Source organism: Staurois parvus, unplaced genomic scaffold (genome assembly GCF_062004578.1).
Source record: "Staurois parvus isolate SC_StPar_1 unplaced genomic scaffold, SC_StPar_1.0 ptg000303l, whole genome shotgun sequence".
Taxonomy (NCBI): domain Eukaryota; kingdom Metazoa; phylum Chordata; class Amphibia; order Anura; family Ranidae; genus Staurois; species Staurois parvus.
Window position 1 is genome coordinate 16064162 of NW_028318099.1, and position 27361 is coordinate 16091522.

The 27361-nt window shown below is 42.2% G+C and overlaps 1 protein-coding gene across 3 annotated transcripts in view; it reads right to left on the bottom strand.

Annotated features, from left to right (window-relative positions):
* Nucleotides 1-2489: 2489 nt before the first annotated feature.
* Nucleotides 2490-27361, bottom strand: part of TWNK (twinkle mtDNA helicase) — a 44916-nt gene continuing 20044 nt past the window's right edge. The window contains exons 3-8 of one of the 3 annotated variants that reach the window (XR_016313582.1): nucleotides 24668-24908; nucleotides 20259-20366; nucleotides 16759-16900; nucleotides 5095-5598; nucleotides 3810-3869; nucleotides 2490-3092 (exon numbers count right to left, since the gene is read on the bottom strand). Coding sequence is in view for 1 of the 3 variants with exons in the window: in XM_089683292.1 (XP_089539418.1) it covers nucleotides 5347-5598; nucleotides 16759-16900; nucleotides 20259-20366; nucleotides 24668-24908 (743 nt within the window). In the remaining 2 variants the exon portion in view is untranslated. Of the gene's footprint in view, nucleotides 3870-4613; nucleotides 5599-16758; nucleotides 16901-20258; nucleotides 20367-24667; nucleotides 24909-27361 lie in introns of those variants that run through there. The other 2 variants (XR_016313581.1, XM_089683292.1) reach the window with 2 other exon arrangements.

A 27361-nucleotide genomic window follows, 5' to 3' on the forward strand; every position in this document is an offset into this window, starting at 1 on the left:
TTTTTTTTTTTTTTTACATACTGTCACCAGTGTAGTCATCATATAACTGATGTGGCGGTGATCAGGGACACTGACTGGTGACAGTACAAAAACCCAAAAACCAAAAATTTATTATATTGCAACTTACCAATCATTAGATGTGGTGGCTGTATCATTTTTCCGTTCTCTGGCTTTTTTCCTTGTTTTCACCTGTGAACTGGCCAGTAACACACCTCCAGTATTAGTGAGACACCACTCTGAAGGCATGAGCCAGGACACAGCAGACAGCAGCTCTATCAATCCGTGGGGGATGGGAGTTAAATGTATTAGCAGATTTGAATACAAATAAACTGAAGCCAAACTCCAGCTAACACTTTATAAACAGTTACGGCAAACATTTCTCTCTTTTGAGATAAAGGTTTTACATGAATAAATAAAATCTAATCAATGTAAGCACCCCTGCCAGTGGTAAATGGATTGTCTCATCCATGTAGGCTGATACATTCTGCTGGAGAACTTGAACTTCAGAGTTGCTGGCTGAATCACGAGATGAAAATAGAAGAAAGCCTAAAAAAGAAAACTAGTACACTTGTCACATCATTATTAAACACTGCTTGAGTTGAAATGAACAGTACTCCACCTGATTTAAGAAACCTCATTAAAGTACTACTAAACCCAGAACCCTGCATTCACTATACCTGGTCTCCCACAGTACACAGAACATGGAAATGCAATCATTTTAGTAAATATAAATTGATCAATACCTTATCAGTACCCTGACCCTCTGTCTGGACAGTGCTGATTGGCCCTGTGCTGATCACATGCACTCTACCAAGAAAAAAAAAAAACACACCTCTCTAGCAATACACACCAAACTGAGCATGTGCAGAGTGACTCCACATGATATGCCTTATCAAGAGTTAAGAGGAGGGCACTGGAAGATGGGGAGGATCAGAGAAAACATGATTTTTTTTTACAATGCAGAGGATTAACCTTGGGTTCCACACTGAGTAGAACAAGCATGCTTTACTTCATATACAGACTGATTTTACTGTTGTGGGTTTAGAAACACTTTAAAGCTTAGCAAAAGTTTGTGTTTGTTTTACCTAATGTTCCTCAACTGACATTTAAACATTAAAAAGCAGTCTGAGGCCCAATGGTTTATTTGAATGACTGTTGTGTCTTCTTCTCATGTGGGTTAACAGGTGACAGATATGGAGTAAAGATGAAAATAAAAATGATGGGAGGGAATGCTGAGCAAAAGTTTAAACCACTGGAGCCCCTGAAAAATTAAACCAGCCAGTGGGTGAATCATTCCACCACAACCACACAAAGCTTTATTTTTGAGTGGTCTGCTACTTTAACATTCTTCTTCCACAGTCAGCCTGTTCTTTGTTTCCCTTTCTCTGACCACCACCTGCTATTAGTTGTGTGGATATTTTGCAATTGTTCAGTTTTCAATAAGTCAGCACTAAATATTTTTTGTACCAGATTAGAGAACATACTGTAGATCAGTGTTTCTCAACCTTTTTTCATGCAAGGCACCCTTTAAAATTATGGACAGTCTTGAGGCACCCCATTGTAAAATGTGAAAAACTATTCTAATAGTTTTATATACTGCAGCAACAACCACACATGTAGGACACCCAACATTAGAGGTGATTTATACTTCCAAAACAAATACACTTTTGCACACTGGTACTGACTAGTATTCCAGTGTTTCTCTTCTCCCTCAGTTTTTCACCATCACTGAGCTAATGTGACCCCAACACTGATGGAGAGGGGCAGGGGAGGGTCAAACTAGGATGTTGTGCAGGCAGCTGAAATCCTCCTTATCAACTGATGATGTCATTGGTTGTGAGGATGCTGGCGGCTAGAAGGACATAATGGCGCACAATGAATACATGTGGCTTTGCGTAACTAAAAGTCAGGCTTGTTCCACCCGCTGGCTTGCATACAAGTTTTGGGCAATTTTTAGACATTTTGCCAAGGCACCCCTGAAAAAACCTCAAAGCACCCTGGTTGAGAAAGGCTGTTGTAGACCATCTAATTTTGGACTTGAAGCAGAATTTTACCCATAACAACTTGATTATAAAAAAAAAAGAAGCAAGGAACATAAATTCAACGTTAATAATTATGCTAACAAAACTAGTGTATGCTGTAAGTTGGCTTCAGCATTGTTCTTGTTTCTTTTTGCTGGAGGCTGCCATTTTGCTGAAGCCCAGAGCCCTTGAGCAGCACTAATCTTTAGTCAGCAGATTGGCCTCTAGTGGCTCTGATTTTAGAGAGTGTATTACTGGAATTTAAACAATAAAGGCACTTTTTAAAATATTTTACATAACTATAGCTGCAAAAGGGGCCTGCCTGAAGTGATTTAGCCAGACTTAATTTTCTGATAGATATATATCTATGTATTTTTTTTTCACGCACACACACTTGTATACAATCCCCAAAAAGTTGGGATGCTGTGCAAAATCTGCATTAAAATAGAATGCAATCATTTGCAAATCTCTTATACCCATATATTTTATTGGAAAACAGAAAACATATCAACTGAGAAAATGTACCATTTAAAAAAAAAAAGTTAATTTTTAAATTGATGACAGAGCAACAAAAAGCTTGTAAATTGTACTAACAAAGAAGAACATTTTGCAACTAATTACATTCATTCGCCACAAGTCAGTAACATGACTGGGTATTAAAAGAGCATCTTAGAGAGTCAGTGTCTCAGAAGTAAAGATGGGCAGAGGTACACCAGTCTGTGAAAAGCTGGATGTAAAAATGTTCTTCAATGTAAAATTACAAAGACTTTAAATATATCATCTACAATACATAATAACATCAAAATATTTACAGAATCTGGAGAAATCCCTGGGCACATGGGATAAAGCCACAACTTTATACTAAATGCCCATAGTCTTTGGGGCTTCAGATGACACTGTATTTAAAACAGGCATGATTCTGTGATGGACATCACTGCAGGGCTCAGGAATATTTAAAAAAATCATTGTCTATGAACACGGTCCACTGTGCCATCCAATGCAAGGTAACCCTCTATTGCAAAGAAGAGGGACCGTCCGGCTTGTTATCAGCGTTCAGTTAAGTAGAAGAGTCTGGTTTAAAAGAAAAAGTGTGACAAAGAAGACTGAGAATTTAGAGTTAACAGTTTTTAAATCAGGCAAGAATGGGACAACATTATTCTCACAAAACGTCTCTCCTCAGTTCCCTGAAATTTACAGCATTGTTTAACCACTTGAGCTACAGAAGATTGTTCCCCCTTCATGACCAGGCCATTTTTTGCCATTCGGCACTATGCTATTTTAACTGGCAACGGCATAGTCAGGCAAAGCTGTATACAAATTATATTTATATCATTTTTTCACACAAATAGAGCTTCGTTTGGTGGTATTTGATGACCAATGGGTTTTTTATTTTTAATTATATAAATGAAAAATTACTGAAAATTGTGACAAAAAAAATATTTTCTATTTTCTGTTATAAAACATCCAATAAAAAAAAAATTTAAATCTAATTTCTTCACTATTTGAGGCAAAAATTTATTTTGCTACATGTCTTTAGTAAAAAAAAAAATCCAAATCAGTGTATATTATTTAGTCTGTAAGAAAGTTATAGCGTCCATAAACTATGGTATATATATATTTGAAAATTGATCAATATTGATTTACTTAGCAGCAGATCTCATTTCTTGAGGCCCTAAAATGTCAGGACAGTACAAATATCCCCCATTTGGAAAGTAGATAGTCTGAGGTATTTAGTAATGGGTATCGCAGGTTTTTTGAAGTTTGTCACAATGAGGAATTTTTACATACCATCTCCAGCGCAGTACAGCGTCATGATTTGACTGGTGTGGCGGTGATCAGGTACACTGGCTGGTGACAGCATGTTGAAAAAAAAAAAAAAAAAGAAGAAGAAAATAAGATCATTGTACCAGCAATATTTTGAGCTGTCATGAATGGGTTAAGTTCATGGTAGCTCTGAATACTAGTGGTCTATGATTGGCTACAGCTAATCACATGGTACCGGGTGCTGTGATTGGCCCATGTACCATATGATAGCTGTGGGCCAATCACAGCTCACTAGTATGAGAAACAAAGCTGTTATGAATGAAATTCATTCATAACAGCTTTGTTGACATTGTGATCATGTGATCACACAGTGATCACATGATCACCATTTCCTGAGGATCCGCATTCCATACGGGTACATCGCTTTGCCTATACAATGCCGGCTGCCCGCAGTAAAAGTGCTGTTAATGGTCGGCAAGTGGTTAAAGAACAGGGGAAGCTACACCATGGTAAACATGACCCTGTCCCAACTTTATTGAGATGTGCTGCTGCCATCAATTTCAAAATTACCTAATCTTTTTCTTCTTAAAAGGGTACATTTTCTCAGTTTAAACATTTGATATGTTTTCTATTTTCTAATGAAATGGGTTATGGGATTTGCAAATGATTGCATTCTGTTTTTACGTAGATCTTACAAAGTGTCCCAACTTTTTTGGAATTGGGGTTGTATATATATTTTGTTCCTCTAATTCAGCTTCTGCATTGATTGTTCAGCCCACCAGTGGGTTGTCAACCAAAAAAATACATGAAGAAATAAATAACAATGAATAACAAAGTGATTTCTTTTAATGGCAAGTTTATATAATATATTATAATGTACCTATAGTGATGTAGTAACAAATGTACTGTATATCAGAAAGAAGCCTGAGAAAGGAACTTTTTCACGCTGTGTGGCCTGGGCCAATCTATCTTCCAAATCAACATGGACCATACAGACACATTTAGAGGTAGTTCTTCCCATGGACACTCTGAACTTCAAAGTTTTAATGTCCTAAAAGATTGTCGTAAACTGGAACTCCAACCCTTCCTCATTCTATTCAAAACTATGGAAAAAAAAATACTTCAATTCTACTTTAGCATCAAATATACAAGTCATGTGCCTAGACTTGCTAGTACACAACACTTTAAAAAAAATAACAAACAGGTGAAATGAGAGAAAACCATTAAGCTTAAAACTGACATGGTGATATCACTGGGCACACAAGGCCCTCAGAAATGTTGTGGTTCCTAAAAAACAAAATCCAGTTACCTTGAAGCTTGACATACATAAAACGTATCAAAATAGCTTCACAATGAATGCTGAAGTCTGACGGGCTGCTACAGATCATGCCACCCCTTGGCCTTTGATCCAGCTGGTATAAATCAGCCCCAATTGTGTGCAGTAGTTACAGTCAGAACCATTCTGTGATGTGGATGAAGTACATCCTATCATATCCCAGACAAGCCGGTAAATCAGTAAATGTGTTGCAATTTAAACTCATAATTTGTGGCCAGTACAAAGTTATTTTTCAGGTTTCTTTTTTGTGGGCTTCTCACACGAGGAGCTGGCAGAAGGCTCATTTTCCCTATTTACTCTCTTCACTTTTCCTCTGCCTTTGGAAGAAAATGTCAGTGTGGACTTGTTGAATTCCAGAGAGAAAACTCCCACGTCCCCATCAAATCGGTTTTTAGCCACTTGCAGATGTCTTTTGCCTGGACCACTTGCCACCTTTCGGTCCTGGAGGATTAAAATATTATCAGCCTCTTGACTCGCCTGGAACCAGGGAGAAAAAAAAAAAGAGAACATTTTTTAAAAGTATAGTCTCACTCTTGTGGCAAACTCAATAGGCTCAATTCACAAAGCTAGCTAAAGATAAGGACTTTTATTTTTAGGTTAGAGCCAACAGAAGATTTGAAAATGACAGTCATGTGAACACTAGGATCCTTATCCTAGTGTTAAAGCTTCACGAGCAGAGTCTAATGTCAATAAAATCTGTAGCCAACTACATCCATATTACAGTTTTGGGAAGATTTACTAATACTGGTGCACACAGAATCTGGTGCAGTTGTGCATAGTAACCAATCAGCTTCTAACTTCAGCTTGTTCAATTAAGCTTGGACAATAAAACTTAGAAGCAAATTGATTGCTGTGCACAACTGCACCAGATTCTAAGTGCACCAGTTTTAGTAAATCTCGCCCTATGTGTCAGTGTCCTGCTTCTTAAGGAGCCCTTAAACCCCAAGTTCACCTTTTCCAGAAAATAGTATATGCAGTTTGCAAACTATTTATTGCATTACCACTTGACCTCCGGAAGGTTTTACCTACTTCATGGCCAGGGCATTTTTTGCTAATCAGCACTGTGCTATTTTAACCCCTTCATGCCGACCATTTACAGTTGTGTTCAAAATAATAGCAGTGTGTTGAAAAAAATGACTAAAGCTCAAAATCCTTCTAATAGCTTTTATTTCCATACACACAATGCATTGGGAACACTACACATTCTATTCCAAATCAAAACATGAAGAAAAATATATCAAATTTGTGTTGTTCCTCTAAAAAAATTGAAGAAAAGTGAATATTAGACTGTTCAAAAAAATAGCAGTATTTGTATTCTTCTTTACAAACTCAAACATTCACTATATAAACTGAAAAATGTTTGAAGATTTTTCTTTCCTTTGAATCACTTAATGAATATTTAGTTGTATAAGCACTGTTTCTGAGAACTGCTGTACATCTGTGTTACATGGAATCAACCAACTTCTGGCACCTGTGAACAGGTATTCCAGCCCAGGATGATAGACTACATTCCACAGTTCTTCTCTATTTCTTGGTTTTGCCTCAGAAACTGCATTTTTGATGTCACCCCACAAGTTTTCTATTGGATTAAGATCCGGGGATTGGGCTGGCCACTCCATAACGTCAATCTTGTTGGTCTGGAACCAGGATGTTGTACGTTTACTGGTATGTTTGGGGTCGTTGTCTTGTTGGAACACCCATTTCAAGGGCATTTCCTCTTCAGCATTAGGCAGCATGACCTCTTCAAGTATTCTGATGTATTCAAACTGACCCATGATCCCTGGTATGCGATAAATAGGCCCAACGCCGTAGTATGAGAAACATCCCCATATCATGATGCTTGCACCACCATGCTTCACTGTCTTCACAGTGTACTGTGGCTTGAATTCAGTGTTTGGGGGTCGTCTGACAAACTGTCTCCGGCCACTTGACCCAAAAAGACAATCTTACTTTCATCAGTCCACAAAATGTTGCACCATTTCTCTTTAGGCCAGTCAATGTGCTCTTTGGCAAATTGTAACCTCTTCAGCACGTCTTTTTTTTCAACAGTGGGACTTTGCGGGGGCTTCTTGCAGATAGCTTGGCTTCACATAGGCGTCTTCTAATTGTAACAGTACTCACAGGTAACTTTAGACCTTCTTTGATCTTCCTGGAGCTGATTGTTGGCTGAGTCCTTGCCATTTTGGCTATTCTTCTATCCATTCCAATGGTAGTTTTTTGCTTTCTTCCACGTCTTTCAGGTTTTGGTTGCCATTTTAAAGCATTTGCGATCATTTTAGCTGAGCAGCCTATCATTTTCTGCACTTCTTTACATGTTTTCCCCTCTCCAATCAACTTTTTAATCAAGGTACGCTGTTCTTCTAAACAATGTCTGGAACGACCCATTTTCCTCAGAATTTCAGAGAGAAATGCACTGTAACCAGCTTGTACAACATTTGCTGCCTTCCTTCCTTAAATAAGGGCAATAATTGCCACCTGTTTTTCAAAGAATGAATAACCTCACTAATAGAACTCCACACTGCTATTATTTTGAACATGCCCCTTTCAATTAGTGATTCAATTACACAGAATCAGCAGCATGCATGTCATGTCTGTTGGATTTCTATTACTCTACTACACCTGCTAGTAAATTATTTGCCATGTAGAAATATAATTTCTACCAAAAACAGTGATTGATCAGGTTAGTGATGTCTGACTGCTATTATTTTGAACTAGTGGCCACACTGGACTGGGCTTTTTTCTGTGGGGCTGCTTTTTTGCGTACCTGTATTTGTGCTGGAAGCGCGGCACACTCCCAGCACAGAGATTGGGTTCTCACTGAAAGCCCTGGGTCCCGTTCTAACAATCGGGACAAGGAACTCACAATTCCGGGCCACCTGATCGCTGTGATAGCCTCTGATTGGTCATTACAGTGATCAGTCACTTTGAAGTCCGCTCCCGTGTTTTCTCTCTGAATGGAGGAGAGAGATGCATTGTATCTCTCTCTGTACTTTCAGAGAAAAAAAAAAAGTGTGTGCATAATAAATAAATAAAAATATTTAAAAAATTTAAAAAAAAACCTAGATCAAGGTTTGATCTAGGTCAGTGCTAAGATAAGTGTTTGGGTCAAGGTCAGTATTTTTAACTTTTAAAATTAGTGTCAGTTAGCGGCAGGACAAGAGAAAACAAGAAACAAAAAAACACACACACTATTGTTTCTGGGCAGTACTACGGGTACAAACAACAACTAATATACACATATGTGGCATCGTTGTGATCACCAGGAGCAGGAGAAGTTATTTTGGGTTGCACTTTGGTGGTAGGTTATGGTAGTACAGCTAAATTTAAAAAAAAAGGTTTTTTTTTTGTTTTTACTATTTTGATAATAATAATAATAAAAAAATCAGGATATCCAGTACCATTTACCACCAAATGAAAACCCAATTTGTCTTGAAAAAAAAACAAGGTATAATCCACCTGAGTGCACAAAGTAGTTGTGATGATACGTACGGTTTTGCTAACACATGTCAAAGTTGCAAAATTGTGCTTAGGTGATAAGATCTGTTTTACCCTTAGGCGCGAAGGGGTTAATTGACAATAGCGCGGTCATGCAACACTGTACACAATTCTATATAATTTTTTTCACACAAATAGAGCTTTCTTTTGGTGGTATTTGATTACCACTTTTTTTTTACATTTTATTATATAAACGAAAAAGTCCAAACATTTTGAAAAAAAACCTATATTTTCTACTGTTATAAAAACTATCTTAAAATAAATAAATAACATTTCTTCATAAATTTAGGCCAATATGTATTTTGCTACACGTCTTTGGTAAAAAAAAAAAAAGTGTATAAAAAGTGTATATTCGTTTGTGCTAAATTTATAGCATCTACAAACTATGGTATATATAGTGTAATTTACGCAGCATACTGGTAACGGCAGTGGCTGGGAGGGTCACTAACTGACACTGACGTTGCTAGTGACACTAATACAGTAATCAGTCATAATACTGAACAATGACACTGTACTACTGACACTGGTTAACTGTGTGCCTAGCAATGTGTAATTTGTGCTGCTTTTATTTTCTGAACTGGCTGTTTTTTCTCCCTGCTTTTCAGGGAGAACAGCCAGATCACCGTTCCCTGTAAACAGAGTTCTTTGTTTTTGTAACCAAAGAACTCTGTGTTTGATTGGATACAGCCAATCAGCAAGTTTCAGCCAAAATCACTGGCTGAAATTTGCTGCGAAACTCTGTGTGTGATTGAACACAGCACAGGTCAGCAGTGGGCGCACGCATGTGCATCCCAAACTCAGAAGAAGGCACTTACATGTATGTGACTGTGCCTGTACCTGCTGCCCGGTTGCTGTATATTTACTGTGAGCGGATGGCAGGTACTTAACAACTGCGTTTGTCGTACGCACTGTATTTAGCCTCAGCTACAAGCGGTATACAACACTGTCTTTCGGCAGTGAGACAGACTTCCCATCCCCCTCCTGAACAAAATTGAGTTGGGCTGAGCAATACTAAGACATTCAAGGGAAGCTTTGTATTCTGGCTGAGGCAAATTTAATGATGTCATCTGTCCACCTCTTCACTTCAGCCAATCAGAAGAAGCTTTGCATTCATTCATAGAATACAAAGTTTCCAGTGAATGGCTGAGCAGTGCTCAGCTTGACAATATTTTGTTCCAGGAATGGGACAGGAAGTCCCCATCCTGCAATGCTACATACATTTAATATAGCACATACAGCTAGTGCAACAGCTACTGCAGTAAATAGCTGGCCCAAATGAACTTATTAATGAAACAATAAATGTGGAGTTAAGCTTTAAACTTCAGCAAAAAAAACAAAAACAGCACAAAAGATAGTTACATTCAATAGGAAGTGTCTCAAGTACTATTGGTTGCTGTCAGATGAAATCTTCCAGACTCTGACTCCACCTACCCCAGAGGTAATCTGGTTCTGCAGGGGTTAATACAACTGCTGGACCTATCATATGCACTCATCAAAGGTGCCAATTGTGCCCACCCTTTTGTCCCCCCCTCCTCAATTTATAGAAGCTGCACTATTGCTTCCAACAATGAGAAACACTGTATAAATGGAGGAGGTGGATCTTTCATTCTCCATTCATACAGTGCTTTTCATTCATTGTGTGATGTAGTGTGGCCCCACTCACTTGCATAGGTTGCGGTTAGCAGTGGTATTGCCCTCTGAAGGTAACAAGGAGTATCATTTATGCCACTGCATGTGTACAACCCTGTCCGACTGCCTTTTAATGTATGTTGTCTGCCTGAAGTTTAGTTTTTAATTGAGTGGCTGACACATGGAAAGAATAGAAAACATTCTCAGATTACCGATTCACATAACAGCACACTACAGAATAATTAACTCACGTGAATGGCACACAGCTAAACGCAGGAAACATTGCAATAAACATGCAGATTCTACAATGAATCACAGAGCTGTAAATGCTTCATAATCGTGCACGGTGCAAAATGATGCCATTAAATTAAATAACTATTTTTCATTTTAAAATGTGATTATTAAAACTTACTAACATAATAATAAGCTCTGTGAGAGATCAGAGTTTACAAATTTGCACTTTGGAGTTGGCTATGTTTAGGTGTTTCTATTCTTTTAATGTGGCTTGCTCTGACAATGTGACTTCTTTACAGGGCACTTATACCCCCTTCCTGTCCAGGCCAATTTTCAGCTTTCAGCGCTGTCACACTTTAAATGACAATTGTGCGGTCATGCAACACTCTACCCATATGAAACTTATCATTTTTCTCACACAAATAGAGCTTTCTTTTGGTGGTATGTACTTGCAACTGGGTGTTTTATTTTTGGCGCTATAAACAAAAAAAAAGCAAACAATTTGAAAAAAAAAACTAGTTTTTCTTTGATTCTATTATAAAATTTTGCAAACAGGTAATTTTTCTCCTTCACTGATGTGCGTTGATGAGGCTGCACTGATAGGCAGCACTGATGAGGTGGCACGGATAGGCAGCACTGATAAGGTGGCACGAATAGGCAGCACTTGTAGGCACGGATAGGCAGCTCTGATGATGCTGCACTGATATGCAACAACGATGGGCACTGACTGCTGGACACTGATGGGTGGCACTGCAGGGCGGCACTGATGGGTGGCACTACTGGGCACAGGTGGGTGGTACAACTAGGCACTGATGGGCACAGGTGGGTGGCACTGATGGGAACAGGTGGGCGGCACTACTGGGCACAGGTGGGCGGCACTCGTGGATGGCGCTGATCATCAGTGCCCTGATGATCGGTGCTGATCTGTCCTCTGACAATTGCCGGTAATCGGCAGTAGTTTCCTCACTCTGTGACAGCTTGAGGAAAGTGCAGCCGATAACCAGCAAATGCATTTACCGGTGATCTGCTGTGTCATTGGAATGTAGATATCCCCTGTGATAGCAATAGGCAGTGACAGATACTCTTTTCTGAGAAATCTGGGGTCTTTCAGACTCTAGATCTCTCCTCTGCCCTTAAAGCATCTGATCACACCAAGATCGGTGTGATCAGATGCTTTCTCAATTTTAAAATGGCGAAACGGAAATGATGAAATGCTCGTAGCTTTTGGTGTCTTAAACCATAGAGATGTTTGGAGGCATTTTAGTCTCCGATTAGCTCTATTGTCAGCCAGCTGCATTTTTGGGTTCCCCTGTGGGACAGGAGAGCCCATGATAACCTTGGAAGGTGGCGGGAGGTGTGGGGGAGTGCCTTCCCGCTGCTTGTAAAAAGTGATCCAGCGGCTAGGATTGTTTTTACATGAAAGCCAATTGCCAGCTGAAAAAAACAATACCAGGATGATGCCTGTAGCTGCAGGAATCATCCCGGTATAACCACTCAAAGTCCAGGGACATACCAGTACGTTGCTGGTCCATGTTGGGCATATATGTAACAGCAGAGAACATGGGCATATGATGAATCGGGTCTGTGGACCAATATGACCGCAATTCATTCTTTTTTGTAATGTCCATGTTGAGGGTTAGGCCCAAAAAAGTTTTAAATTCGGAAGCAGTGATAGGTTTCCATGCGAATTGTCTTGCAAGAGCTGAATTTGAGCGGGCGGCGATGTATTGTTGTGCATATAAATTGCTTTGGCCCACAATAAAGTCATACAAATCTTCCGTGACAAACAGCGGTGTTTTTGGAGACACTATACAAAGGAGACAATAGTATAGTTCTGTTCGTGATCAATATATTGATCTGTACAAACACTATACTAGTAATGGCAGTGATCAGCGACCTATAGCGTGAGTGCGATAGTGTGCGGGCAATCTAACGCTAGCTGATCCTGGCTGGGAGGGGCGCTAACTGACCCTGACGCTATCTGATGTCGCTAGTGGCAGTAATACAGTGAAAAATTCTATATACTGACACTGTACTAACGGCACTGGCTGAGTGACGGGGTGATCAAAGGGTAAATAGGGGCGATCAAAGAGTTAAATGTGCTAATCGAACATGTGTGTAAATGTAGTGCTTTTACTAGAGCAGTGGTTCTCAACCTTTCTAATGCCGCGACCCCTTAATACAGTTCCTCATGTTGTGGTGACCCCCAACCATAAAATTATTTTCGTTGCTACTTCATAACTGTAATTTTGCAGTGGGAGGAGTAGTGCCACGTCACTGGTGTCAGTGGGAGGAATAGTGCCACGTCATTGGTGTCAGTGGGAGGAATAGTGCCACGTCATTGGTGTCAGTGGGAGGAATAGTGCCTCGTCATTGGTGTCAGTGGGAGGAATAGTGCCCCATCACTGATGTCAATGGGAGGAATAGTGCCCCATCATTGGTATCAGTGGTAGGAATAGTGCCCCATCATTGGTGTCAGTGGTAGGAATAGTGCCCCATCATTGGTGTCAGTGGTAGGAATAGTGCCCCATCATAGGTGTCAGTGGGGGGAATAGTGCCCCGTCATTGGTGTCAGTGGGAGGAATAGTGCCACGTCATTGGTGTCAGTGGGAGGAATAGTGCCACGTCATTGGTGTCAGTGGGAGGAATAGTGTCCCGTCACTGATGTCAATGGGAGGAATAGTGCCCCATCATTGGTATCAGTGGTAGGAATAGTGCCCCATCATTGGTGCCAGTGGTAGGAATAGTGCCCCATCATTGGTGTCAGTGGGAGGAATAGTGCCCCATCATTGGTGTCAGTGGGGGGAGGAATAGTGCCCCATCATTGGTGTCAGTGGGGGGAGGAATAGTGCCCCATCATTGGTGTCAGTGGGGGGAGGAATAGTGCCCCATCATTGGTGTCAGTGGGGGGAGGAATAGTGCCCCATCATTGGTGTCAGTGGGGGGAGGAATAGTGCCCCATCATTGGTGTCAGTGGGGGGAGGAATAGTGCCCCATCGTTGGTGTCAGTGGGGGGAGGAATAGTGCCCCATCGTTGGTGTCAATGGGAGGAATAGTGCCCCATCATAGGTGTCAGTGGGGGGAATAGTGCCCCATCATTGGTGTCAGTGGGGGGAATAGTGCCCCATCATTGGTGTCAGTGGGGGGAATAGTGCCCCATCATTGGTGTCAGTGGGGGGAATAGTGCCCCATCACTGGTGTCAGTGGGAGGAATAGTGCCCCATCACTGGTGTCAGTGGGAGGAATAGTGCCCCATCACTGGTGTCAGTGGGAGGAATAGTGTCCCATCACTGGTGTCAGTGGGAGGAAAAGTGCCCCATCATTGGTGTCAGTGGGAGGAATAGTGCCCCATCACTGGTGTCAGTGGGAGGAATAGTGCCCCATCATTGGTGTCAGTGGGGGGAATACGGCCCCATCATTGGTGTCAGTGGGAGGAATAGTGCCCCCATCATTGGTGTCAGTGGGAGGAATAGTGCCCCATCGTTGGCATCAGGGGGAGGAATAGTGCCCCAACATTGGTGTCAGTGGGAGGAATAGTGCCCCATCGTTGGTGTCAGTGGGAGGAATAGTGCCCCATCGTTGGTGTCAGTGGGAGGAATAGTGCCCCATCGTTGGTGTCAGTGGGAGGAATAGTGCCCCATCGTTGGTGTCAGTGGGAGGAATAGTGCCCCATCGTTGGTGTCAGTGGGAGGAATAGTGCCCCATCGTTGGTGTCAGTGGGAGGAATAGTGCCCCATCGTTGGTGTCAGTGGGAGGAATAGTGCCCCATCGTTGGTGTCAGTGGGAGGAATAGTGCCCCATCGTTGGTGTCAGTGGGAGGAATAGTGCCCCATCGTTGGTGTCAGTGGGAGGAATAGTGCCCCATCGTTGGTGTCAGTGGGAGGAATAGTGCCCCATCGTTGGTGTCAGTGGGAGGAATAGTGCCCCATCGTTGGTGTCAGTGGGAGGAATAGTGCCCCATCGTTGGTGTCAGTGGGAGGAATAGTGCCCCATCGTTGGTGTCAGTGGGAGGAATAGTGCCCCATCGTTGGTGTCAGTGGGAGGAATAGTGCCCCATCGTTGGTGTCAGTGGGAGGAATAGTGCCCCATCGTTGGTGTCAGTGGGAGGAATAGTGCCCCATCGTTGGTGTCAGTGGGGGGAGGAATAGTGCCCCATCGTTGATGTCAGTGGGGGGAGGAATAGTGCCCCATCGTTGGTGTCAGTGGGAGGAATAGTGCCCCATCGTTGGTGTCAGTGGGAGGAATAGTGCCCCATCGTTGGTGTCAGTGGGAGGAATAGTGCCCCATCGTTGGTGTCAGTGGGAGGAATAGTGCCCCATCGTTGGTGTCAGTGGGAGGAATAGTGCCCCATCGTTGGTGTCAGTGGGAGGAATAGTGCCCCATCGTTGGTGTCAGTGGGGGGAGGAATAGTGCCCCATCGTTGATGTCAGTGGGGGGAGGAATAGTGCCCCATCGTTGGTGTCAGTGGGAGGAATAGTGCCCCATCGTTGGTGTCAGTGGGAGGAATAGTGCCCCATCGTTGGTGTCAGTGGGAGGAATAGTGCCCCATCGTTGGTGTCAGTGGGGGGAGGAATAGTGCCCCATCGTTGATGTCAGTGGGGGGAGGAATAGTGCCCCATCGTTGGTAATAGTGACACCAATGATTTGGCACTATTCCTCCCACTGACACCAATGATACTTACCTTGCTGACCCCTGCTCCAGCCTGGGCTGGCTCGCTCGCTCCCTCCCTCTCCCATGGTACAAACACTTACCGGTCAGATGGCTTCCTTCTCCGGCCGCTTTCCTCCTCTTCACTCGCTCGTGCTTCGCGGTGCCGCTTGGCTCCTCCTTTCCAAGCTCCACCTCCTCGCCGGTGATTGGCCGCCTGTGTGCCTCTCTTGAGCTACAGTTCCGGCGGCCAATCACCGACGAGGAAGGATTGATCCCGGGGGTGTGTCCAAATGACAGGAACGGCATGTCATCCCGCCCACACCTGCAGACGGATCAAGGAGCGGTGTCTCGGTTCCTAAGGCCATCGGAAATATGTGTTTTCCGATGGTCTTAGACGACCCCTGGGAAAGTGTCATTCGACCCCCAAAGGGGTCGCGACCCCCAGGTTGAGAACCGCTGTACTAGTGTGTAGTAAACATTTTACTACTTTGGGGGGGTGATCACGGATTTTTTTTACACTTTGCACTGCATGAACAATAATGGTTATTGCTCTGCAATGCAAAGCTGAATGTGTTAAGTTCTTGACAGTTCAATATAATAGTGATCTGTGATTGGCTCCAGCTGGTCACATGGTACAGGGTGCTGTGATTAGCCCCATGTGCCATGTGAGAGCTGTGAACCAATCACAGCGCTCCAGGAACATAAGTTAAGCTTTTAAGAATCAGATTGATAAAATAAAAGCTTTGTTGTCATCGTGATCATGTGATTGCACAGCAATAACATGAGCACTGGGTCCCAATTACCAGGATACGCATTCCGCTGGACAAAGCGCCCCGTGTTGGCAAAAGACCAGCGACATACGGGTACGTTGCTGATCCTGTAGCTGCAGTCCGTGCACAGTACATTGCGGGCGGGCGACTAGAAGGTGGTTAAGGGAATTCCTTGGGTCCCCCAGAGCACCAGTGCTTTCCCCAATGGAAATTTTTCCCTCTGTAATTTTCATGGAACAACATAAAATTTGGGGTTTTCCTTACTTTCATTTTCGATGATTATGGTAAACAGGACAAACAGAGAGGGTGTTTCCCCCTAACAAGGACACAGACCACAGTAAAAACCTAATAGGTGTTCTAATCCATATTTGCTGTGTTCAAGACAAAAAAAAATATGTTTTACGTTTAGTTATACTTTACACTACTACCAACATATACATGGTGCAGCTTTGTTCAGGAAACATCAAGTAAAGATGCACCCTATAATTTGGCTAATCTAGTGTAACTGGGATGAAGTCCTGTTCCTATGGAGAGACATTTTACTACATACAGCTTCCTTCCTGCCTGGTAATTCTGTAGAATGACATAGTAATCAGCCTCTGCAAAGCCTTCTTAGTCTAAAGTGGTAAACAGTCACTTCACAGCAACCATACCTACAATTAGGACAGGTGTGAACAAATGAACAATTCATTCAGGATTAATAGAGTGCGGTTTGTAAGCATCAATACAAGTGTCTAGCAGTCCTTTTTAATTCTGTATTCACAGGCTGCACGATTGGCATTTTTACCCCTATGTATTAAGTAATTGGTATTTCATATTCGCTTGTATATTATGGTTCCAAACAGATGATCGACCTACTTTTGCTGAGCCAAAAATAGATGATGTCTGCAATTCCTTGTCATCATCTTCTTTCCGGGGGTGAATGACCAGAGTCACATGACAGTTATTATCCGTGGCAAACTTCCTGAAAGCACCAATGATGTAGTCCTGCAATGCAAATCTGGAAGACACGTGTTATAACTTAGCTGGGAGAAAGGATTAGTCAAGAACCATAGTATTCCACAGTCTGCACAAAGCATTTATTTATACATTTAGCATCTGCACAGAAATTACTGCACACTTCAACTGCAGAATTTTTGTTTTTTTCCAGTTTGGATTGAACAGAAAAGGGTTAGATGTGTCAGTTTGTATTGCTATCAGTGTCTCAGATCTGCCCTCATGTCATCTAAGTGACACCCTGGGAAGTGCTGTGAGCTGCGAACAGGGGATTCGGACCCTCGGCTAACAGAAATGCCCCAGGGGTTGACAAGACAGGATGTCGGGGTAAATCTCAACAGAAATAGCAATAAATATTTAAAAGGGGATTTAACCTCTTGTTGAACACCTAACGTATATGTGCAGCAACAGGGTGGGCCTTAACGCTCATGTGCTGCACCATGTTCTGTGCTCAAAGCACACTGCCAGCATACAGACTGAGCAGCATCACTGTTTATGATCGGGACTGATGAGAGGGGCTCCCGATCATGTGACTGCCAATTTCAGTGGTCAATGATCAGAAACTCTGCCTCCAATCAGTCAGAACAGTTTAAAGGGCTGGTAGAAGGGGGTAAGGGATTTAAATGCATATTTACAACAAAAATATATATATTTTTTTAGCCTTGAAAAGAGTGAGGAAGGGTTAGATCCCCTGTTCAGTTTTTATTGCTATCTGCCTGGGAAAAGTTATCTCTGTGTTTGTACTATGACAATAATCTCAGAGAAAGAAAGTGAATGGAAATCTGACATTTTAGAGAACAAGAGAAAAGGTAAAATCTTCCAAAAGGGACATGTGCTTCAGGGACAACTGTCTAAAAGTGGAAGCCAGACAGTTTGGGAAATTTTTCCAACTTCCTGTTGCATCGGTGAAAGGAAGGGAAATTTCCCCAATGATACACAGACAAAAAAATAACCGGGCAGGGGTTGTCAAGTTTTGGCTACACCCTACTTCCTCCTTGTGCTTTCCAAAACGAAAAGAAACATTTGCAAGCTAGTTCCTTCTAGGTTCTTTTTAACCACAAGCCTACAGGGCACTAATACCCCCTTCCTGCCCAGGCCAATTTCCAGCTTTCAGCGCTGTCGCACTTTGAGTGACAATTGTGCGGTCATGCAACACTGTACCCATATGAAATTTTTATAATTTTTTTGTGACAGATAGAGCTTTATTTTGATGGTATTTAATCACCTCATGGTTTTTTTTTTCTTAAACAAACCAAAAACCACTGAAAAGTTTGAAAAAAAAAAAGTTTTTTCTTAGTTTTTGTTATAAAATTTTGTAAATAAGTGATTTTTCTCCTGCACTGATGTTTACTGATGAGGCTGCAGTGATGGGCACTGATAGGCTGCACTGATGGACACTGATAGGTGGCACTGATGAGGAGGCACTGGTAGGTGGCACTGATGGGCATTGACAGACATCACTGATGGGCACTGAAAGGCAGCACTGATAGATGGCACTGACAGGCGGCACTGACACTGTTAGGCGGCACTGACTGGCACTGATGTGCACTGATAGGCGGCACTGACTGGCACTGATGGGCGGCACTGATAGGTGGCACTGATTGGCATTGATAGGTGGCACTGACTGGCACTGATGGGTGACACTGAAAGGCAGCTCAGATGGCCACTGATATGTGGCATTGATGTGCACTGGAAGACACTGATATGTGTCACTGATGGGCACTGGCACGAGGCACTGATGAGCACTGACACAATGCACTGATGGACACTGACAGGTGGCACTGCTGAGGCTACACTGATCAGGGCACACTGATCATCAGTGCCCTGATGATCAGTGTACATGTCCCCTCCGTGGAAAGCCGATTACCGTCTCTCCTCTCCTTTCGAGCTGTCAGCGTGACAGCTCAAGAAGAGAGAAATGCCGATAACCGACATTTCCCAGTTTACATGTGATCAGCTGTGATTGGACACAGCTGATCACATGACCGAGCCGACATCTTCGGCTCTTTCCGTGATCCGCTGTGTCCGAGGGACACAGCGCACCGCCGATCGCCGCACTGTGTGCTCCCTGAGCCGCGCATGCGCGGTGAGAATGGGAGGGCGTCATACGGCGTCCTCCCAGAACGAGAGAACCACCTTGCGTCCATCATATTACTATATAGCGGGCGGGAGGTGGTTAAAAGTGAACCTGCCCTGTGTGCTCCCTGAGCCGCGCATGCGCGGTGAGAATGGGAGGGCGTCATACGACGTCCTCCCAGAACGAGAGAACCACCTTGCATCCATCATATTACTATATGGCGGGCGGGAGGTGGTTAAAAGTGGACCTGCCCTTTGCCCATGCAAGGCACTATGGGTTTACTTTAATACCAGCCACTGTTGGCTGCTTATACTTCCCTTCTTCATTCACTCTGGAAAGTGAAATTACATCATGAATAATGCATGTGGCTTACACTCTTTCTTCCCCATGACAGTGCTAGTTCTTGGCAATGGATGGTCCCTCAGACATATAGCATGGTTACATGGGGAGCAGCGAACAGTCCTCCAAGTAACAAGCTTCCTATTCTCCCTTCTTTCCGGTGAATGGTAACTGGGTAGTGAAGGGAAGTACAAGAATAAGAGAAGCACTGGCTCTCTTTAGACAGGTCATCTAAAATCCATAGTTAGGGATGTAAAAAACATAAGACAACAGCACACTATTGGTTAAACAATTTTGAAAAGGTATGAATGCATTCCAGTGGACATTTTGGAACAGACAACATCCTAAATGGGTCCTAGAAATGCAGATGGGTGGTCCTTTTTAGAATTGTGATGTGTACACCACGGAGCAAGGTTTGGTAAACACTGCATTGATATAAACGTGATCCCTCCTTTTCCTTCCCTAAATATATATTTTAAAGTGGGCCTTTCTCCCCCAAACCTGAAAAGCACAGGTGCATGCTAATCTCTAAACACTTTCTTGTCCTATGTAAATTGAAAGTTATTTGTGTGAACTCACATTTTAGGTTTTTTTTTGGTTTTTTTTCTGTTAATATTTCCCGGTTTTCTGAGGCCCTTGTGACATAGGCAGTGCCTCCCTTCCCCCTGCCAAGGCTACACCACCAGTGTCTTTCAGGAAGCTCTTATTTGTAAACTGTGAAATCTTGCACAATCCCAGGGGGAAAAAAGTTTTTTTCCCCCCATAGACCACTAATGTTTTTTTTTCTGTTTTTTTTTAAATGGCAGTGCAGGTTTTCAATCAAGCAGTGGCATGCAAAAAAAGTATGTTTAAATGTTTTCCTATGGTAATTTCATTGGTGTTGGTGGTTTATTGAGGGGGGTTCAGCCTGAATAGAGAACATATGACATAGAAAAACTCCTCTTACTTATCAGTATGCAGCTGTTCCTGTCCCATCATGAACTGCAGATTATCAATGATCACGTGGCAAATGTCATACATGTATACTGCATGCTGCATTGTGTCAATCACAGACCTGTTGAAAAAAAAAGGTAAACAATCAGACAGGACACCAGGCAGAAAATAAGCCATTTAGGGGCAACTATGCACAAGAAGTCAGATAAAACTGGTTTGATAAATCCTTAAAATATATGGTTTTACAGGATATTAAAACAGAAATACCAGCTGCGATGCTCAAGAGTGCTTATGATCCAACATGGGAATCCACCACCTGATATGGATGTGCAATCACCAGAATGCTGCTTGTATAATAGCGTTAATGCTGATCCTTATGGGGGGGGTCTCAGGAAGCCATAACTTCTCCAAGGTCAGGGCTATGCAACACCAGCAAAGGATCCTCCTAGGCTTCTCCCCGTTCATGCTGACAGGGGAGATATCTGTGCTGTTTACACACAGGACTCTCCCCTTTCACTATTCCTCAGCGATCGCTGGGTGTTGGCGGGGAATCTCCGTCTGGGACCCAGTGATCAACAGCTGTAGCCACCAATGGCAGCATGGGCAGGGCAGCGCGCACCCCCTACCAGGGAATGCAAAATCATGTATACATATGTAGCCCTGCCACCCTGTAGTAGTTCTGCTATAGGGCGGCAGGGAAGCAGTTAAAAATGCAACCCTGTGAGGCTCCACCCACATAGCTGTGTCATTTAGTTTCCTGTGAATGAATGAACTACAACTAGCATCATCCACTGCAGCTGAGGGCTTGTAGGTCTGAATGAACTGTGAAGGCACTAATGAGTGCTCTCATAGGTCATTTGCATGTCCTGCAGCTTTTAACAAACAGCCTGTATGGAGGTATGGGCAGAAAGCTGCAAGGCTTGTCTGCAGAAGCCTGATGATTGCACCTCTGATCCACTGATCAATGTTTTCTAGGCTCCTGCTGGAGAAAATAATAAATGCACATTTTTTTCCTACAAAAATATGTGCATTTATTATTTTTTTTCTTGAAAGGTGAGTTTATCCTTTAAAATGCATTTCAAACTCTTAAAAAACTTTATAAATACATGTCAGAAGAAAAACACAAATACCATTATACCATTGCTTTGCAGGGATTTTTTTTTACTACTGCTTTTAGGAAAAATAAAATTATACATATATATTCTAGTTAGTGATTGTAACCTGTCAGCACTTTATCATTAAATATTCATGCGATTTTAAGGAAGGTGTTTATTGGTAATCAAGGAACTCAGAAAAATGTCTATATAAATAATCTGACTAATTTATAGAACCTCTAAAACAAAACAGACACAATACATACATTTTCCACAAATAAAACCTGAGATTGGGCACAACAATGTAGTGTGACAATGCAAGTTCTTGAAAATATCATGAAATATCTAAAATGCACTCACAAAGGTGGCAGGACTTCTTGCATATGAACATTTAGGATGTAAGAAGGAAGCTGCTTGAAGATCACTGCTGCTGGCAGGGCTGACTCAGGAGTAAATCTGCAAGACTGCATCCACACTACTGTACAATGCTTCTTAGATATGTTATGGACAATAATCTCAGTTTACCTACTTGCTAAGCAACACGTTTCAAGGTGAGCACCATCTTAGTCAAGCATACTTTTTGCTTTAACTCTGCTTACTACTTATACAGTAAGCAATTATAATAATTATTAAAAAAAATGTTTTAAATACTATTCATATCTAAATATTGAGAAAGTTACAAAAATCTTAAAACAAAATGGAGATAGAAAATATACTTAATCTAGGGCAAAGGTTGAAATAAATTAAGCATTTAGCAAAAAGTAAAAAAAATAACCCTGCTAGAAAAATGTATATCATTGTAGATTAGCATCTAATGGTAAAGTTAAACCAAAATGCCAGCTTTCCTGTCTGTTTAGTCTGTTTAAGGCTGCTTAGTTAAAGCAAATTGTTACCATTGCAAACCAATCTGGTCGCTGGGGATGCTGTAATACATTGTACTAGCTTGTGCTACATACAGTAAGCTCTGCTATTTTCCTGCACGGGCACAAGCGACATTCCTTGCTTGCGAGAGTCATTTACACAGCACCTCGGCCATTCCTATCAATGAATACAAGGCTTTCTCTAAATGGCCAAGGTGGGGAGGTAGGTGGATGGAGTCACATTTCGGCCAATCAAAGAATCCTTTGCATTCATTTATAAAAATACAAGGCTGTTCCTGAATGGCCGATGTGCCCTGTAAGTAAAGGGGAGGACGCTCGTACTCATGCAGGAAGATAACAGCACTTACTGTACAAGCTACTGCAATGTATTACAGCATCTTCAGCGGCCAGATCATTCTGCAACGGTAAGATAAAGTTTTAACTTTATTGGCCCAAACAAAATAATTATAGTGGCAGAAAAGGTGAAGTTCTGGTTTAAAATTATGATAAAATATAAATAACAGTGAATTCATAAATTCATAGACACAAAAGATAACATAAAAGTTAACGCATAAAAAAGAATAGGACATCTTATCCTCTAAAGACCTAAACGTGGATTTAGAAATCCAAACTCTTTCGTAATATCTGATCGGGGACTATTCATGATAGCTTTCACTCTGACATCATCTATAGTCGTTTACCATTCTTTTCTTTTTCAACGTTAAATTTTATATAGTCCTCCTACATCATTCTTGTTTCTCAAGTCAGGCTTGTAAACAATGTCTCATTATAGTTTTATGCTACAGTTAGATGATACAGTGTTGATTCTGTTCCTCATAAATATGCTCAGTAGAATGAGTCATCTAGTGGCCGATTAGTAACATCACATCTACTTTGCTTGTTGATCAGTTGATGTACAGTTAGGATTATTTCTAGTGGCATTGGCACAGGTTACAAAACTCTTTTTTGCATATCAAAATCAGTGACTGGACACAACCAGTACACCCAGCTTACTCTAGAACTAGGCAGGGGGGAGGCTTATTGTCTGAAGAATGGGGAGGTCTGCAAAGACGCATTACTTGGCAACTAGCTCAACAGGCGGTCGAGAGGGTATGGGTTGGTTCAAACCACATATTCTGCATGCACATTTTTTGTGTTCCAGTTGATTTTTTTCACCTCTTTTTTTCCCCTTCATCTCAATTAAGAACATGTGAATTCAGATGTGTTTTTCATGCATTTTGTCATGTTACAAGGATTTTCCACACAGAAAAAATGTTGTGAACTAAAATCATTAGAATACATGATAAACCCTGTGAATGTGCTTTTGATACAGATTACAGGATATGTTCACCTTTGTAAAAAAAAAATAAAAATATATGCACATCTTTATGCAGGTAAAAAAAAAAAATGTGCACTGCTTGGAGACTTGCACCTACAGGTAAGCTGATAACAAAGCTTACCTGTAGGTACAAGAAATATCTCATAAATGGGAGATATTTAATGTTTCTTCAGCCAGTGACGTCACCGGCACATGCGCTCTGAAGGAACTGCATACTTGTGCTGTTCCTTCAAAGCTCTGTGCCGTAGCCAAAACACCCATGACATCATCACGGCTTGGCCATTCAAGCGGCAACAGCCCGAGAACGCGGAAGGAGGACTGGGTGAAGATGGAAGCCCTGTCAACACGCCACTGGAGGGCTTTGTTTCAAGGTAAGTCTTTTCTGATGTGCTAGTATGTGATGCAGATTAGCACATTTTCACATTACCTTGCAGGAAGATGATTTTTATTTTACGTCAAGTTTACTACCGCTTTAAAAACGTACTTGACTGCACCTGGTGCGAACCAGCCCTTACACTTGGATAATGCCATATACACATCTGGATGCAACCTTTTCAGGTCTATGCTGGAAGCAGATCCGCTACATGCAGATTTGGCCAGCAATAGCTCCAGTTTTCTTGTTCCATTTAGAGAATATATTTAAAAATGTAATCCCTCCAACTCTCTGAGAATGCAATTTAGACATTTTCAATAATTGCAGTGCACTAGTCTCATCTTCAGTTTTCAGTCCTTCCAGACGTTTGCTAAACTGCAAGGCTGAGTACAGACTGGACATTGTGAACTTTTATGTAGAGGGAAACTGTTCTTGAAAACTATTATCAGCATTTTATAAGCCTTTTCTGTGTCCCTGTTAAAAAAAACCCCAACAGTTTAGAAGCATAATATATGATCTGAGGGCCAGGGAAAGTATAGCAGGATAATGATGCACAGAATATCTCACTAATATAATAAATACAACATAATTTACACCATCCTTGAGAAAAAAAAATCCCTCAATAAGGTTATATATGGAAATGCAGTTGCTAATCTAATGCATTAAGAACACTCTCCAGAAGAAAAATAAAAGGGAGCAATGATTTTTGAATAAGGTTGTTTACATCTTTATTTAAACACAACTCTGGTGTCTTACTTGATATTTTGCTGTCCATGAAAGGTCATAAAATAAAGAGGCAGCTCCTCAAATCTGTCTGCCCACTCATCATACATGTCCAGCTGTTCTTCCAGACGCAGCAGAGAGAATTGGGTCAGCATGACTTTGGCCAGACGAATGTTGTTGAGTTCAAAACTCCCCCACAAGGTGTTAATCCCCTGACTGCACAAGTCCAAAGCATATTCACTTATAAATGTTGTTTTTCCACTACCGGTTGGGCCTAAAAAAAACAAAAAAAAAAAAAAAAGGAAGAGGAAAGTCAATTCAACAATAATGTATAAGAACACATAGCTGCAAAAAAGGGTTTTAACACTGCCCTCTAGTGGCAATACAGTAAGAGTCAACATAAAATTCCATCTGCCTACTCTTTAAGCAGAGCTCCACCCAAAAGGGGAAGTTCCGCTTTAAAGACTGGTCCCCCGCTGCCCATTAAGGATTGGCACCTTTGGGGAGTGGGGGGGGGGCACCCAAATTTGACAGGTACCTGTTCCCTCGTCCGCTGCGATTGCCTAGGCAATTGGAAGCGGAAGTTGTCCACCCTTCCCGTAGTCTTCTGGGACATGTGACAGGCCCCAGAAGACTACAGGACCATTCAGGAAGCATAGTGCTACTCGCGCATGCACAGTGGACACCCAGTTGTGAAGCCGCAAGCTGTCACAGCCGGGTAGCCACACTGAAGATGTCGGCGCCTGGAACACCAGATGGCTGGTGAAACGGGCTGCACGGAGGACACCGTGGGATCCTGGAACAGATGAGTGGCTGTTTATTAAAAGTCAGAAGCTACAGTTTTTGTATGCTCACTTTTATTTTTTGACAGTGTAAGTGGAACTTGTTGGTAATGACAACTTTAATGGGTTCCCAACCACGCTAAAGCCGAAGGACAGCTACAGCGCAGTTGTGTAATCCTGAGACGACGTCCATGGACGTCATTCCAGAACACGCCTTCTGCGGGCCCCCAGTGGTGCACACTTCGCCATCGATCGCTGTATCCTACAGACACAGCTGATCACGGGGTACGGTAAATGGCCAATCACAGCAGCCTTTTACCATGTGATCAGCTGTGTCCAATGACACAGCGATCACCAGGTAAATACAGTTGCTGGTTATCGGCTGCACTTTCCTCACGCTGTCACAGCGTGTGGAAAGTATTGCCGAGAACCGGCAATTGTCAGCGAAGGGACTGGCACTGATCATCAAGGTACTGATGATCAGTGCCGCCCACCTGTACCCATCAGTGCCCACCAGTGCCACCCACTTGTGCCCAGCAGTGCCACCCACCTGTGCCATTCAGCAGTGCCCATCAGTGCTGCCTATCCGTGCCACCTCATCAGTGCCCATCAGTGCTGCCTATCCGTGCCACCTCATCATTGCCCATCAGTGCTGCCTATCAGTGCAGCCTCATCAACGCACATCAGCGAAGGAGAAAAATTACCAGTTTGCTAAATTTTATAATAGATACAAAGAAAAAAAATTTTTTTTCTGCTCTTTTTTTGTTTATAGCACAAAAAATAAAGCACTCAGCAGCGATTAAATATCATCAAAAGAAAGCTCTGTGAAAAAAATGATAAAAATTTCATATGGGTACAGTGTTGCATGACCGCGCAATTGTCATTCAAAGTGCGACAGCGCTGAAAGCAGAAAATTGGCCTGGGCAGGAAGGGGGTATAAGTGCCCAGTAGGCAAGTGGTTAAGATGCCTCCTTTATAGAGAAACTAGTCACATGCATTGCTCAGGTGTGATTTTGGCCCATTCTTCCACACAGTCTTCACATCTTGAAGGTTCCGTGTGCCTCTTCTATGAACTCTGATCTTTAGTTCTTTCCATAGATTTTCTATTTGATTCAAGTCAGGTGATTGGCTTGGCCATTCTAGCAGCTATATTTTCTTTCTTTGAAACCAATTGAAAGTTTCCTTGGCTTTGTGTTTGGGATCATTATCTTGCTGAAATGTTCACCCTCGTTTCATCTTCATCATCCTGGTAGATGGCAGCAGATTTTTATCAAGAATGTCCTTGTACATTTTTCCATTCAACCTTCCTTCAGTTTGAAGTTTGCCAGTACTGTATGCTGAAAAACAGTCCCGCACCATTATGTTCCCACTTCCTGACCCTTAATAGTACAAACAGTAAACTTCTTTTTTTTTTTACTCCTGATGAGAAAAGACAAAATTCTCCCAATCAAAAATTTTCAGGGGTGCCAATTTCGACCCTCACACCAAGAAATATATGCCTTCCAAGTTCTATAATAAATATTCATAGAAACCAGCTTCCTAGCATTCAACATTGTGTTGATAACTGAGTCTGTCACTCCCTTTTCTGTCAAAATTTTGGTCTCAAACAGCTATGCCATCAAATTCAGCGACCGTTAAGCTGGGTGCAATATAGGTCCCTGAGACAGCAGGTCAGACCGATCTGGCAGAAGCCATGGATCGCCTACTGCTAGTCTGACAATGTCCACGTACCAACACCTCCTGGGCCAGGCTGGTGCCACTAATATCACTGGAATAACCTTGTCTCGAATCCTGCTGTGGGAGTAGCTGAATCGGGGGAAAAGCATATATTGGGGAAAACTGATCCCACGGTATCACCAAGGCATCTACCCCTATTGCAAGAGGGCCCTGGACACAATCCTGTCCACCTTGCTGTTGAACCTAGATGCCAATAAATCTACGTCCA